At 38.4% G+C, this 16,469-nt stretch overlaps 1 protein-coding gene across 1 annotated transcript in view; it reads left to right on the top strand.

The window, feature by feature from the left end:
- The window catches only part of MEIKIN (meiotic kinetochore factor), a 126,872-nt gene extending 125,205 nt beyond the window's left edge, over positions 1 to 1,667 (top strand). The window contains exon 14 of the mRNA XM_068534869.1: positions 1,623 to 1,667. Coding sequence (XP_068390970.1) covers positions 1,623 to 1,667 — 45 coding nt within the window. The remainder of the gene's footprint in view (positions 1 to 1,622) is intronic.
- The last annotated feature ends 14,802 nt before the right edge of the window (positions 1,668 to 16,469 follow it).

Genomic DNA, 16,469 nt, shown 5'->3' with positions numbered 1-16,469 from the left:
ATTATATCTACTTGTTTTAAACTTGTATTCATTTAAGTTCAAACACATTCTAAAAGATCTCCATTTTTTACTCCCCTACCCAACATTTTGTGTTTTTGATGTCATATTTTACATCTTCATGCTTATCCTTTTGCTGGTAATTGTAGTTGTAGTTGCTCTTACAATATTTTGTCTTTTAATCTGCACAGTGGTTTACTTAAGTAATCTTCAATCCTTACTATATACCTGCCTTTCCTAGTGGAATTTTCTCTTTCCTCTAGATTCTTACTTCTTTTCCATTTAGAGACCTTTCAACATTTCTTTTAGGGTAGGTTTAATATTGATGAATTCTTATAGTTTTTCCTTGTTTGAGAAGCTCTTTATCTCTCCTTCTATTCTAAATGATAATCTTACTGCATAGAGTACCCTTGGTTGTAGGTTTTTCCCTTTTAGGACTTTGAAAATATAATGCTGCTCCCTTCTGGCCTGCAAAGTTTCTGCAGAAAAATCAGGGGATAGCGAAAAGGGGATTCCCTTGTATATGACTCTTTGTTTTTCTCTGGCTGCCTTTGGAATTCTCTCTTTATCTTTAACTTTTGCCATTTTAAGTATGACGTGTCCTGCTATGGGTCTGTTTGGGTTCATCTTGTTTGGAACCCTCTGTGCTTCCTGTACCTGGATATATGTTTCCTTCTCTAGATTTGCGAAGTTTTCAGCCTTAATTTCTTCAAATACATTTTCAGTCCCCTTTTCTCTCTCTTCTTCTGGAAACCCTATAATGTGAATGTTGTCACACTTAATATTATCCTAAAGATCTCATAGATTGCTTTTTTTTTCATTTGTGTTTCTTTCTGCTGTTCTGATTGGATGATTTACATTATTTTATCTTCCAGGTCACTTATGCATTCTTCTGTATCACTTAGTCTGCTATTCATTCCTTCTAGTGTGTTTTTTTATTTCAACTATTGAATTTTTCATTTCTGATGAGGTCTTTTTTATATTTTCTCTTTCCTTGTTAAAATGATCAGTGTTTAGATCAATTATTTTTCCTAGTTCAGTTAACATTTTTATTACCAATGATTTGAATTCTTTATCTGGTAAATTGCTTATTTTTGTTTGTTTGTTTGTTTTTCAGGGTTTTTTCCCTTGCTCTTTCAATTGAGGGCAGTTTCTCTGCCTTTTTGTTTTACTTAACTTTCTCTGCCTCTTTGAATTTAAATCAAACAGTTACCTGTTATGGTCTTGAAGGGGTGTTCTTACATGGGAGTTTCCCTTTGTAGACTGTATGTGCTCAATGCCTTTGGTGGGAGGTATGGATTTGATGTGGACACCAGTCACGCCTTTCTCCAGTGTTGCTGGCAGCTATCACCTTGGAGGAGGTGGGGCTGGAGATGGAGGGGCTAGAACTTGCACAGGCTGTGACGCAGGATTTCCTCTCTGCTGCATGGCTGTCACAACCCAGTCACAGCGGGTTCTGATCCCAAGCTGCTGGAGTAGAAGCCCTGAGGTTTGGGTTGGGCTCATTCTGGCTCTGTTTTTAATTGTTTTTCCTTCTCCCTGCACCAGGACCTTTGCCCCAAAGGAGGGCTTGTGTGCCTACAGAAGTCCAATGCTCTGCCTGTGTTCGTCACATTTTTTCCCAGGTCGTGGCTGCTCCAGATATAGACCTGTGGTGTGGCATGGAGTGAGCCACACTCAGCTTGGGCTGGGGTACACAGCGTGGTGGTCACGGGGAAACCCAGTGGCTGTGCTGTTGTCAGAAGTCTGGGCTGCTTCTGGGGCACTGCTTGAGTAAACACCAGCAGTCACCACGGCTGCTGTACCTTGGCTCTGCCCCAGAACCAGGTCACCTCTGCATCCCAAGGTCGAGTCTTTTCCCCTGAGGTGCTGCCCTAGATTCAGTGCCACGCTGTGGCATGGAGTGAGCTGTGCCGGGGCGTTCACTTCACTCATGTTGGGGAGTGCTGTGAGGTGGTTGCTGGAAACCCAGCAGCTGCTGGGGCAGACCTCTGTCTTCCCTGCCTGGGGGCAAGCCAGTACCTGTGCACTCCTCATGAGTGAAGTCCAGGTTTCTTCAACCTTTCTGTCTCTCCCAGTGGTTCTCCAACCAGCCAAAGGGCTGAATGAGTAGATTCTCCCAAGAAAACTCTGGTACTGTTCAGTATCAGAAGGATGTAAAATGAATGCTGGGCAGGAAAATTGCAGATGTCCACTTCAGAGGATGATATGAATTTTACATTTGAAGAGGTTTCTATATAATCTTTATTTAAAATAGGAGGAGCCCTTCATAAATATGTATCTCTACTTCTGAGTTCTAAGTGACAAGATATGTCATGTTTGAAAGATATGGTATTTCTTTATTCTAGAGACGGTCTGCTTGCCGGGATATTGTCTAAATTAACTGACAATCCCTATCAAATTACCAATAGCGTTTTTCACAGCCCCTTTGGTACTTACTTTCTTGTTGTTATAATGAAATTATATGAGGATGTGAGATGTATTTTGTCCATCATTTCTGCTTAAAACTATTCTGAGCTGAATCTTGAAGAACAACTCTGACACTGACCTTGACCCTGATCATTTACTTTGTTGCTCTTATTTGATGAGAATCCTATGGACCTAAATTGGGGATCTCATCCTCCTAAGATTTGTATCTGTTTCTACTACAAGTGTAGCTAGGGTTGAGTATCAACCTGGGACCATTTTGGCCCCCATTAACAATTCTGGTTTTGTGTCACAATCTCAGGTTCAGCATTCCTTTCTTCCTGTTGACCCATTTACGTGTCCTGTTCTGAGCCAGTCACTGTGTCTACTGGCATGGAATACATTGATTGGCTAGGCTGGGTCTTGTGACCTTGTTGGTGCTCAGAAGTATTATCAGTGGTGCTGGGAAAACTGCACAGCTACATGTAAAAGAATGAAATTAGAACATTCTCTAACACCATGCACAAAAATAGACTCAAAATGGATTAAAGACCTAAATGTAAGACCAGATAGTATAAAATTCCTAGAGTAAAACATAAGCAGGATACTTTTTGACGTAGTCGCAGTAATATCTTTTTGGATCCATCTCCTAGAGTAATGGAAATAAGAACAAAAATAAACAAATGGTATCTAATTAAACTTAAAAGCTTTTGCACAGCAAAGGAAACCATAAACAAAACGAAGAGACACCCTACAGAATGGGAGAAAGTATTTGCAAACAATGCAACTGACAAGGGATTAATCTCCAAAATATACAAACAGCTCATGCAGCTTAGTATCAAAAAACCAAACAACCCAATCAAAAAATGGGCAGACATGCGCTGCAACTACTGAGCCCACGTGTTAGAGCCTGTGCTCCACAACAAGAGAAGTCACCACAACGAGAAGCCCGCACACCGCAACGAAGAGTAGCCCCTGCTCGCCACAACTAGAGAAAGCCCATGCACAGCAACGAAGACCCAACGAGGCCAAAAATAAATAAAGTTTTAAAAAATAAAAATAAAAATTTTAAAAAGCCTATTATGTGTCAACTACTGTGCTGAATATGAAACGGACTGTAAAAACAAAATATAACAACATGAATGAACTTGGAAACATTATGCTAAATAAAAGAAGCCAGTCACAAAGGGCAAAAAAAAAAAAACAAAAAAAACCAAAAGAAAACAAACAAACAAAAAATGGGCAGAATACCTAAATAAACATTTCTCCAAAGAAGACATACAGATGGCCAAAAACCACATGAAAAGATGCTCAACATTGCTAATTAGAGAAATGCAAATCTAAACTACAATGGAACCCTCCTACACTGTTGCTGGGAATGTAAATTGGTACAGCCACTATGGAGAACATTATGGAGTTTCCTTTAAAAACTAAAAATAGAGCTACCATATGATGCTACAATTCTACTCCTGGGCATATATCTAGAGAAAACTATAATTCGAAAATGTACATGCACCCCAGTGCTCATTGCAGCACTATTTACAGTAGCCAAGACATGGAAGCAACTTAAATGTCCATCGACAGATGAATAAAGAAGATGTGGTATATTTATACAATGGAATATTACTCAGCCATAAAAAAGAATGAAATAATGCCATTTGCAGCAATATGGATGGACCTAGAGATTATCATACTAAGTGAAGTAAGCCGAAGACAAATATATGATATCGCTTATATGTGGAATCTAAAAAAACCAATATAAATGAACTTATTTACAAAACAGAAAGAGACTCACAGGTGTAGAAAACAAACTTATGGTTACCAAAGGGTAAAGTGGGGTGGGGGGAGGGATAAATTAGGAGGTTGGGATTAATATATGCACACTACTATATATAAAATAGATAACCAGCAAGGACCTACTGAATAGTACAGGGAACTATACTCAGTGTTTTATAATAACCTATAAGGGAAAAGAATCTGAAAAGATATATATAATTGAATCATCACTGCACTGTATACCTGAAACTAACACAATATTGTAAATCAGCTATACTTCAATGTAAAAAAAAGTTAGAAAGGTAACCACTAGAAAGACTAAACGTTAGTGCTATGGGGGAAGGGATGTAAAGTGGTATAAAAAGGTGATTTAATCTGTCAATTATAGAAGAAATAAATATTCCTCATAAAATTTCAAAAAAAATTAACTGAGTTGGGAAATCAAGGAAATCTAGTGTTTGACTTAAATTTATATATATGTTTTAACTCAGTAAATCCTGTAAACTTTCTCTCCCACTTTGGAGTGCTTGAATCTCAACTCATTACTTTCTCTCTGTTTTTAAATAAGTTATCCAACCTCTCTGAACATAAGTTTCCTTGTTTTACAAATGGGAGTAATATAATCTGCTTTGCTGGTTCTTGTGAATATTAAATAAGCAAATGTTTTAAAACCAATTACCTAGTGTCTGGAGTGAAATAAGCATTTCATAGATGCTTTCTATTGTTAATATCTATGAAATATATGGATATTGAGACTATTTGCCTTTGAAATAAAATAAAGCAATCTGTAGATATAGTACCTGGAAAAATTATGCAATATCTGTTTTCTTTTGCAGTTTCCTTCAAATACATCAGAAATATGTTGTATTATTAAAGCATCACCAGGAACTAGACAAGTGGAAAGTAAAGCTGTTATTGTAAGGAAGAAGAAATATTCTCCTCCTAAAGATACTCCTCAAGGTACTGTAGTATGAATGCAGAACCTACTTTTTGGAAGATACCAAACATTTTTTAATTGTAAATTCCTTATGTATACAGGAAGTTCAATTATAGATTGTACTCTGAGAGTTCTGGCATAAAGTGGAAATGGTAAAATTATTAAAAACTTGGTCAGGTTTCAGAACCTGAGCAAAATAGTTTTTTGAAAGTCAGATACTTCATCCCTTGAAAAATTAGGTTATGCCATTGGTTTAAAGTGTGTTTATCTAGGATACTTCCTCTTATAACTATCTGAAATTTAGTGTTGTTGGGTTTCATATTTAGTAGATATTTCATTTTTAAAGATAATGGAGATATTTTTGCATTCACTTAACATTGGTTGAGCACTTCCTCTGTGAAAGGCACCTTATTATAACTTCTTTATTTCTCACTATTACTTTATGATGACAGGATGTATATTCTGTCCTCATTTAATATATTAAGAATCTGAGGCTTAAAGTATTATAGTATGAAATTTGTCTAAGATCACACTGCTTCCAAGTGGTGGAGAGGAATTCAATCTTTAAAGGCTTCTAAATGCCAAGTTTAGGTTTTTCTGTACTTCTCTCACTGCATATCAGGCAGAATGTCTAATTACTCAATGGAGCTTGGGCACCTTCGAAAGGTAAGCAGGCAGTGAAGCAATTGAAACTTAATAGGTTATGTATAACTTGATCCTTGTCCCCATTTCCTCCACAGAATGTGCCCTGAGCACTCCTGAAGTCCACAGAGATCTTTTTATTTTCCTCTAAGTTCCTTGACTACTTAATTCAATGACACTCATTTGACATTTGATAATATACTACTACCTGACATAATTTACAATGCTGACTTTTCATATTCTTTAGGTTATGAAATTTTAAAGAACAGAAACCACATACTAGACTTCTTTCTATGTCTATCTCTGATAGCTTTTTTAGCATAGTGGTAGGGAATAGTAGATGCTGTATCAGTCAGGATTCTACTGAAGAAACAGAACTAGTAGGACATATATAGCCACAATATATGTATATGTATACAAAGAGATTTATTTCAGAGAATTGACTTATGCAATTGGAGGGTCTGGCTGAAAACTCTAGGGCAGGCTGGAAACTCTTGGGCAGGAGCTAATGATACAGTCAGTCCTCAGGAGGAATTTTTCTTCTTCAGAGAAACCTCAGTTTTGCTCTTAAGGTTTTTCAGTTGATTGGATGAGGCCTACCTACATTATCAAGGATAATTTCCTTTACTTAAAGTTAGTTATTACATATGTTAGCCGAACCTACAAAATACCTTCACAGCAACACCAAGATTAGTATTTAATTTAATTGGGTAATGTTGCCTAGCCAAGTTGACGCATACAACTAACCATCACAGTCCACTCCATGTCAACTATGCATTCATACACATTTCCTTAAACCATATTTAATCTCCAAATAAAGACAATAACAAAGTCATACTTCTGCCTAACATAATACAACTGCTGTACATAAAACTGAAAATGTGCTAACTCCTTCCCCAGAAGAGGATGGGTGATGTTTGTTCTTCTCCTTAATATCATATAACTTATATACTATGATATAAAGTTAACTGATATTAATACAACTTGTGTTATATGATATGGGCATGAGAGAGGGAAGAAAACAAAGATATTTGCTTGACTAGTCATGTGATCATAACGGGTATTTATAACTACCTTCCTCCACTACCCATTCCATATTCCCTCTCCCCTCAGTAAGCACCTCAGCTGGTTGTGGTTCTTTAACTGGTCAGGTGACACAACCCTCATTTCTGAAGGGCCTGTGCTGTTAGTAGTCCTGCTTAGATTGGGTTATTGTAGTTTTCCTTTGACCTTAATCACGGGGCATGGTAGTACTAAGAGATGCTCTAAATGATCTCCTGTGTTCCAGACATACTCTTCCTTACCTCCATCACGGAGTAGTAGTCCAGTTTCCCCTTGGTAGTCAGGGTCAATCACCCCAGCCAGCACAGTAAGTTCCTTCTTTGCCTGTTGACTCAGAGGCATGAGAAGCTCAAAGTGGCCAGGTGGCTGTCTTAATTTCTAGTTCAATGGAATTATTGTTGTGACTCCTGCATTACTCCCTTTGGAACTAAGACCTCTAGACCTGCAGAGCATAAAGTCATGGCAAAAGGAGGCAAAAATTTTGCTAGTGGGTCACCAGGGGTAGTATTGAATAGTCTCACTTCCATTTCTACCGCTTGACTCCTGGGCCTGTGAATCCTGGCTATGGGAGAAACAGTACCATGTATTGGATGCTGATTCAGAGCATACACAACCTTCTGCAGAACCTTGCCTCAGCCCTGCAAAGTATTGCCACCTAATTGGTGCTGTAACTGAGTATTCCAAAGGCCTTTCCACCATTCTGTCAAGCCAGCTGTTTCAGAATGGTGGGGAACATGGTAAGACCAGTGAATTCCATGAGCTTGGGTCTATTGCCAAACTACTTTTGCTGTGAAGTGAGTTCCGTAATCAGAAACAATGTTATGGGATACCATGATGGTGGATAGGGCATTCCATAAATCTTTGGTTGGTGATTTTTAGCAGAAGCATTATGTGCAGGGAAGGCAAATCCATATCCAGAGTAATTGTCTATTTCAGTAAGAATAAAATGCTGCCCTGATCACGATGGAAGCGGACCAGTGTAATCAACCTCTTGCCACCAGGTAGCTGGCTGACGACTCCAGGGAATGGTGCCATATCAGAGAACAACTAGATGTTGGTCTCTGCTGCTGACATATTGGGTACTCAGCAGTGGCTGTAGCCAGGTTGACTTTGGTGAGTGGAAGTCTGTTTTGCTGAGACCATGCATAACCTCCATCCCTGCCACTATGGCCACTTTGTTCATTGGCTTATTGGGTGATGACAGGGGTGGCTGGGGAAAGAAGCTAACTGGTATCCACATAACAGGTCATCTTATCCACTTGATTATGAAAATTTTCCTCTGCTTAGATAACCCTTTGGTGAGCGTTCATGTGGGACACATATATCATCATGTTTTTTGCACATTCAGAGAGTTCTATCCACATGCCTCTTCCCATATTTTCTTGTTACCAGTTTTCAAATCATGTGCCTTCTGAGTCCCTGACCATCTAGCCAGACTATTGGTCACAGCCCATGAATCAGTATATAATCACACATCTGGCCATTTCTCCTTCCAGCAAAGTGAACAACCAAATGTACTGCTTGAAGTTCTGCCCACTTGAAGTATATCCCTTCACCAGTTTCCTTCAGGGATGTCCCAGAAAGAAGCTGTAGGTGCTGTAGCTGTCCACTTTCAGGTGGTGTCTGCATATCTTGCAGAACCATCTGTAAACGAAGCCTTAGCTTTCTTTTCCTCAGTCACCTGACCATAGAGAACTCCCCATGATGCCATTAAAGCAGGCAGGGAGAGAGAAGATAATGTACCGGGAGTAGGGGCCCACGGGCATTTGGGCCACTTCCTCATATAACTTACTTGTGCCTTCAGGGCCTGCTTGAGCTCAGTCTCATATATACTGTTTCCATTTGGTAACAGAGTGCTGCTCTTCACAGCCAACTTTATGGCTTGGTGCATCAGACAACACACAATTCACGATGGGTATCTCAGCTCTCATTGTAACTTCGTGGCCCATGGTTAAATATTCAATCTCTACTAAGACCTAGTAGCAGAGCAAAAGCTATTTCTCAAAAAGAGAGTAATTACCCAGAGAGGATGGCAGCGCTTTGCTCCAAAATCCTCAGGGCCTGTACTGTGATTATTCACCTACAAGCTCCAAGCAGCATCTCTTTCTGCCACTGACATTTCAAGCACCATTGGATCTGCTGGATTATATGGTACAAGTGGCACGGTAGCCTGGACCTTTTGCAGAGCCTTCTCTTTGTTCTGAGACTCCCTCAAAACCAGCAACTTTTTAGGTCACTTAGTAAGTGGGCTGGAGTAGTACACACAAATGAGGAAATATGTTGACTCCAAAATCTAAAATGGCCCACTAGATGTTGTCTCCTTTTTGGTTGTAAGAGGGGCCAGATGCAACAACTTATCCTTTACCTTATAAGGCATATCTCTCATACCACTGGAACCCTAGAAGTTTCACTGAGATGGAAAGAGACCCAGCAATTCCATTTCCCTGGACCCTAAAGACCCAGCAATTCCACTTCCAGTCTGTTTTGCTGAGACCATGCATAACCTCCATCCCTACCATCATGGCCACTTTGTTCATTGGCTTATTGGGTGATGACAGGGGTGGCTAACATATATATGACACTGTATATACATATATACAGTATATCCACTGTATTGGGTACATATGTTGATCATAAGATATATACTAGCATGTTCATAGCAGCACTGTTGGTAATAGCTTCAAACTGGAAACTATCCAAATATGCCCATCAACAGTAGTAGAATGGACAAATAAACTGTGGTATATTCATTCATTAGGGTGCTATATAGCAGTGAGAATCAACAGTATATAGTTACTTGCAACAATATTGATGAGTCCCACATAAGAAGCCAAACACAATAGAGTACATTTAATATTACCTGTATTTAGTACAAAACTAGGCAAACTAAACTATGATGGAAATCACCACAGTGGATGTCCTTGTTGGGGAGCGGGTATTAACTGGAAAGCGTTATAAGAGGGAATTCTAGGGTACTGGTAGTGTTCGGTTTTATTATCTGGATGCTGGTTACATGGGTGTGTTAAGTTTCTGAAGACCCAACAAGCTGTATAGTACACATATGTGTACTTTTCTGTGTGTATGTTATACTTCAGTAAAATGATAAAAATAAAAATAAACTTCTCTTAATTTGACCTTTTTGGCCTATCATATTAATTTATGACAGCAGGTAATGTCACAATTCTGGGTTTAATTATTCAACAAATCAAAACTAAGTTGTATCTAGGAAGTTCTTTTGAGTGTTCAGACCAAAATTATTATTATTATTATTATATTATTTTCATATACAAAAAGATAAAACTTGAAATAGTTCTAGATTTTTCCTCCTATTCTGTTGGGGTGTGGCTGCTTCTTCACACAGGGGAAAATACTACATTCACATCAGTTTATTTGAGGACCCAGTGCAGAGTTCAAGCAGCAAAACCCCAACTTAGCAGATCTAATTTCAAACTTGACACTCATTTCTAAAATTACCACAGTAAAAAGGAACAAAGATCCACTGCAAATGAATGAACTATGATACAATGTTCTCTCCAAAATGTCTTCATTTTGCAGCTGTAATTACATGGATGTCTGCTTTAGGCCATTTTAGATGTGTGCGGGTATATAATATATATATGTGTGTGTGTATTTCATATATATACACATATATATATGTGGATGTGTGTGTGTGTATATATATATATATCAGCACACTTTTCAAATCCAGACAGGGTAACAGCAACAGCTTAACTCTGTGTGTGTGTGTGTGTGTATATATATATATATATTTTTTTTTTTAAACATGATACTTTAGTATAACTTTTGTTAATTCAGTAGTACAATCTATTTCTGTTCTACAGAATTTTTATTTTATAGCTACAAGGGTGAAAAGTGACCTATTACATTTACATCTCACATATCCTGGCATACAAACAGTACTTACTGAATTTGAGCCAAAAACTAGAAGTCTTTAGTTTTAGCACTTGAAGAGCTTCTTCACGTCTACAGTCTTAAATCATATCCTAGTCACATTTCCAGAGTTTTCAAATGATTCATCATTGTAAACCGCGAGAAACAGGTGAATCCAAACTTTTAATTACAGTTTTATATACAAGTTAGATAACACAGCTCAAAAAGACTTTGCTATCCATCCTAAACCCAACACACACATTCTCCACTAAGTTATTAGACAAGTCTTAGGGTTTTCCTTCTTTTCCTTACAAATAATACACACATTTAGAAGGAGCTGGTAAAACTGATACATAAGATGGCAAATGAGAGGTGACATCTGTTGGTTCCAAAATTGGTCCTGCAAATGTTGTACTCTGCTGTGTTCTTTAACTGTGTGTCTGTTACATGCAGAAGCTCTTCACAAGAACTGACATCAAACTTAATGTAAGTTAAATTTACAGTACTGTATGAAGTTCTTCAGATTCAAGGATAAATGTGGAAAAAATATTAACACGTGAAAAATTCAGCCTTTCATGCTACCACTAAGACCATGTCAAATTCATAAGCAGATTCTTTGGTACAGTTGAAAAACGGCATTGTGTGGATTTGTGGCGTGGAACTGAAATATAGAAGTATGTTTCTCATCTGCGGTAATCCTCACCCCCAATTCTCAAGTACCACCCAATTTTCTTTGCATTTTTACACAATTCTGGGGAAAAAAAAAAGGGAGGAAAAAGACGCTGGCATTGTAACAATTCCTCCCCTCACAGGAGGTCTTCACGCTCTCAGATGAGGTCTCCTGAGACTCTCTGTATGGTCACTGGCTCTCAGATGGCCTTTGACAATGACTTGGACACTTTCCAAATCAAATCCCAGATGTTGCCTAACTTTTCCTATTCTCATCTCTGTCATTGCTGGTAAAATTTCGATGAGCGCGTTTTTCCCTTATGGAGAAATCAGATCAAAATTTTTAGTTTAATTCACAGAGAGCCCCCTGATGCCTGTTGAACTAGTTGTGCCACCTCCTGTCTTCTTCCTAGGCTCTCACCTCGTATAGCAGCCTCCTTATTTAAGTAATTCCCTTTCAACCTCTGGGCACTTGTCTCTGTCTTTCCTTCAGTAAAAATAGCAAAGCCCCAAGCTAACTGTGAGCATGTTATTTTAAACATGTAGCAGGCTATTTTTAGTCCTGGCATTTAACAGTTTAGCTAGTTTGGCAGTAATCTAATCAGGACTACAGAGTGAAGCTCACTTTTGATGGTCTAGGACCCCTGTTCAGTATGCTGCTTGTTTATTAAAAACTGGCACTATGCTGATTAAAGAAAAAAATTGGTGAAAGTAAACCACTAGAGGAGTCCAAAAGAGATGTGGTAGAGGAGGTGATGTGGGTAAGTAGAGATCTGAGAATGGTGACAGACAGACAGATAGAAGAGGCCTTAGAAAACATCCAGTCCAAGGTTTCTCATTGTGTGGTTCTCTGACCACCTGTACCAGAATCACTGCAGACCTGGTAAATTACAATCTCTAGAGATATGGCACAAGAATCTACAATTTGATGAGCTTTCAGAGTGATCCCAGTAAGCACTAAAATTTGAGAACCATATAATAATCTAGTTTATTTTGCTCATTTTGCATATAACAAAAATGACCTGGCCATATTGATAAGTGACTTGCCCAAGTTCACAAAGCTAATTACTGGTAGAATCAGAACTAGAACTTAGTTTTCCTGGTTCTAAGTTTGACTGGGTAGCTGTCAAATAGGGAATGTGGGGTAGAGTAGATAGGGCTCTGAGTTTCTCAGCTCATCCAGACAGAGCAGTTTTGATTCTCTTTGCTTTACACATTGGACTTCTATATTCTATTTAAACAGAGACTTAATTTTTTTTTTTTTTTTGCCAAGAAGAGGGTTGGACAATCATTGCTCCTGTACCTCTTACAGTTACAGCAATGGATGTCTAATTTATTGGTACTTTAATTCAGCCAACAAGCATGCATTAGGCACTGCATTATTAACTAGGGATAGGAGTATAGCCTTTGCTCTCTGGGGCTCACAGATTAGTGATGAGGTAGACCTCACAGTCTTCTCTATAAGGTGATAAGTTAGAAGTGGAGCAAAGCACTCTAGATGCCCAGGAGAGGATGCTTTTAACTTTGAAGTGTCAGAGAAGACTTCCAAGCTAACAGTACATTCTGGAAAATCAGACAAAACCTGTAGCTATCCTTATAGTAAGATTTTTATTTTCATCTCCAGAAGAGATGATAAGTGGTGTGTTATAAATTCATATCTTAAGCTAGTAGAATAACAGCCTTTACCTGGGTACATATATATCTTTAGTGAGAGTTTGAGTTTTTAGATAATAATAGCAGGCAGAAGTATCACAGAGAAATATGATAAAGTGTGGTGCTCATACCACATGGGGAATTTATAAATAATGCAAATTCCAGGGTCATTGCTTCAGCAGTCTGATTCAGGATTTCTGGGGATTGAGAACCAGTGTAACCTAAAAATGTTTATTGGTATAATTGCCAGGGTTTAGTGACTGCTGAGGTACTGGTACAGGGTAGTGAGAGAGAAGGACAGTTAGAGGATGACTCCTAGGTCTCTAGTATTGTAAAGTTTTAGAAATGATGTTCTCTAGGTGATGTCAGGGGAAAATATAGGGCATGGCCCTGGATGTATATATGAAGGCAGAGGAGGGATAGGGGAGACTACATAGTTGGGTGGGTTGATTGCCACTTGGAAAGTTACTCAAAAATTGGTATGGAGAAGGTGACTGTGGCCCAGTTTCCAAAGTCTTTAATAAATGAGCAGATAGTATCTGAGGTCAGTGAAGACAACAATAAGGAGGAGTAGAGGGTAGAATAGCCAAAACTTCCCAAACTTTAATTTACTTGTGAACTGCTTGAGGATCTTGTTAAAAATGGAGATTTTGATTCATTAGGTCTGGAATGGAGCCCAAGATTCTACATTTCTAATCAATTCCTAGGTGACATTGAAGTTACTGGTCCATGGACCACACTTTGAATACCAAAGATATAGGTCTCTGGTGTTCCAACAGCCGCACATCAGACTTTCCTGGATATTTGAGTCCCTTGTCCAGAGGTTCTGTTCTAATTGGTATGGAGTATAGCCTGGATATCAGGATTTTTAAAAGCTCGGATAACTCTATGGTGCAGCAGAGTTTGAGAACCTATTGATATAGGCTGATTAGGCTAGCGGGTGAGGTATATCGTAGTATGAAAGTGGCAATGGGAATAGGTAAAGCTGACTCCACTCTGGATCTTGTGGTACAAGATATTGGGGGAGGGGGGAAGGCCCCAGAATCCTGTATTGGAAAGAACCTGGGTTCACCTACAACAAAGGATAAGAGAATGAAAAGAAGAGATGGGTAGGAAAATGTGAGGAGGTTCTGACTAGGTGGTGGCTGAGGAGGACTGGGATGAGAAGCACAACTGGATCCATTCCACCAGGTTACAAGGCTGGAGTTAGCGACCTGTGATGGCCACTAACAGCTGTCTTTGCTGGGCTTTCCATTGGAATGTTATTGAGCAGGTCTCTTTGTGTCTCCAAAGAGAAGAGAAGCGTCTTCAGCATGTCCAGGAAGGAGTGAGCCAGCTACTCCATTTTTTTTTTTTTTTTTTAGTGACCTCTGGATTTGTTTCCTAAGGCTCGATGGAGTGAAACTAGAGTTGCTTGGACATCAAGCGTTCTCTCCCCCAGGGACTAGTTATTAATAACTATTGAACACCTGCTTGTGATGCATATGAAATAATCTATTGTTATTTTTTTCTCCAGATATTATAATAAAAACAAGTGGCAGGATGTAGCAGCTGTGGCTGAATTTTCACTACTTTGAAGACTTGAATGTGAAGTCAAAGTCTGTGAAGCAGAATGTCTGCCTAAAATTACATGAAATTCAAAAATCAAAATTCTCTGATTATTTGTGATATATCCTGATGTCGAAATTCTGTTGTCTTATAAACTACTTTTAATGAGCTGAGAAAGAATCTTCTGCCTGCTTCTTAAATATATGTATTTGTATTATAAAATAACAAATAGCTTATATTAGAAGACTGTACACTAAATAGATGACTTCAGCTATTTATAAAGACCCAACACCAGGATACTAGGTAACTTCATTTGATGGTTTTTTCCCAAGTTTATCCTTTGTATGGATTAAAGGTAGTAAAATTGTTGTTGCTTATATTACGAGCTATTTTTAACAGAACTTAATTGAAACCACATGAGTGAGAGACCTAATTCCAGGTCTGACTGAAAGAAACTCTATACTTAAGGTTTGCTGAAGCAGGGAATGTATAATACGTACACTCAATCACACACTAAGTATTTAATACATTACCTCATCCCCAAACAACCTTCTTTAGCTAATACTACCTATCTGTAGGATTTTTTTTTGGGGGGGGGGTAATATAGCTTATTGTGGCATCTTGGAAATGCCCTTCCTAAAAAGGAACAATCCTGTTGTCAGTGAACACAGTGTATAACGGTGAGATTTTAACTCTGTTGGTTTTACTAATGTTATTAGACATAAAAGTAAATGAGGCAAATTTTCAAAGCTCCTTCAATATGAAAGAAAATTGTAAAATTGAAGAATTAACTGAGGTTACATAACCCATATAGTACTCATTTTTAAATAGGAGACCCATGAAAATATTCTTGTAAACGATTTGACAAGGTCTTAAGCCACTAACAAAACTATTTGTGATTTCAGTTCCACATTTTAATCTAGAGGTGAAATATGGGAAAGTTGTTAGGAAATGTAGAAGAGATCATTAATGATGGATGTTAGAACCAAATTTAGACCTGAATTCTAAATCAGTACTCAGCTAAGTCAGCAACTCCTGTGGTAGTTTTAAAGCAGAAGTGTGATAAGCAGTGGGGGAAGAAGAAATGGAATAGAAGGCCTATTACCTGCCTTCAAGGAGTTTATAATCCAAGGGGGAGGAGTGAGAATGAGAACGAAGTATTTGATAGTTTCTAAACAGGTGGTAGGTTCTTGTGAGAAAAAATGATACCTGATTCTTAGACTGGGCCTAGTGGGGCTGGAGGAAATAACATTTGATAGTTCCATATTGCTTATAAGAAAAATATAGCTGTCTTAGAAAGATAAATACTTGGCCAGGCTGATGTGATTTAGAAAGCGAGAGAGCCAGGATGTGAAAGTAGGACTATGTGAGTCCCATATTTTTATCAGCTGGAGCACAGGGAAAGGTGGGAGGGAGGAAGGAGTTGCAACTGGAGTTCAAGGCTTAGTGGTAGAGGACATAACTTCGATTATGATTAAGAGGAAGGAAAGTAGAATAAGCCTGCTTGCTGTCTGGTGGACGTTAGAAGTTCCAAGAGGATTCCTGTTGGCAAATCCTAGAAGAAGGTTATACTCTTAACTTTACATTGGTGGGTAGGCCTCAGACGTCTTTCAGTGAACCTGCCTGGAAGACCATCAGAAAGGACCATCTCTTTCTGGGGAGAGGGTCTCCATAGTTTTCATCATATTTTCAAAGTGGTCTGTGATTTTTAAAAAGTTAATGGGACTGGATCCCTTTACTTTAGCATATAACTAATTACATTTCATTTTTAAGCACTTAAAATTATATTTTCAAATTACACTTCGTGAAAAAAAATCTCAGGTCATAAGTGTGAAAATCCAGTTAAAAATTCACGACAGGCCAGGCATGATGCCGTTTCCATTTAAAA

This window comes from Eschrichtius robustus, chromosome 2, assembly GCF_028021215.1.
Source record: "Eschrichtius robustus isolate mEscRob2 chromosome 2, mEscRob2.pri, whole genome shotgun sequence".
NCBI classification, from domain to species: Eukaryota; Metazoa; Chordata; class Mammalia; order Artiodactyla; family Eschrichtiidae; genus Eschrichtius; species Eschrichtius robustus.
Note: the sequence above shows the minus strand (reverse complement) of the source record. Positions and strands in the feature narration are given on the sequence as shown.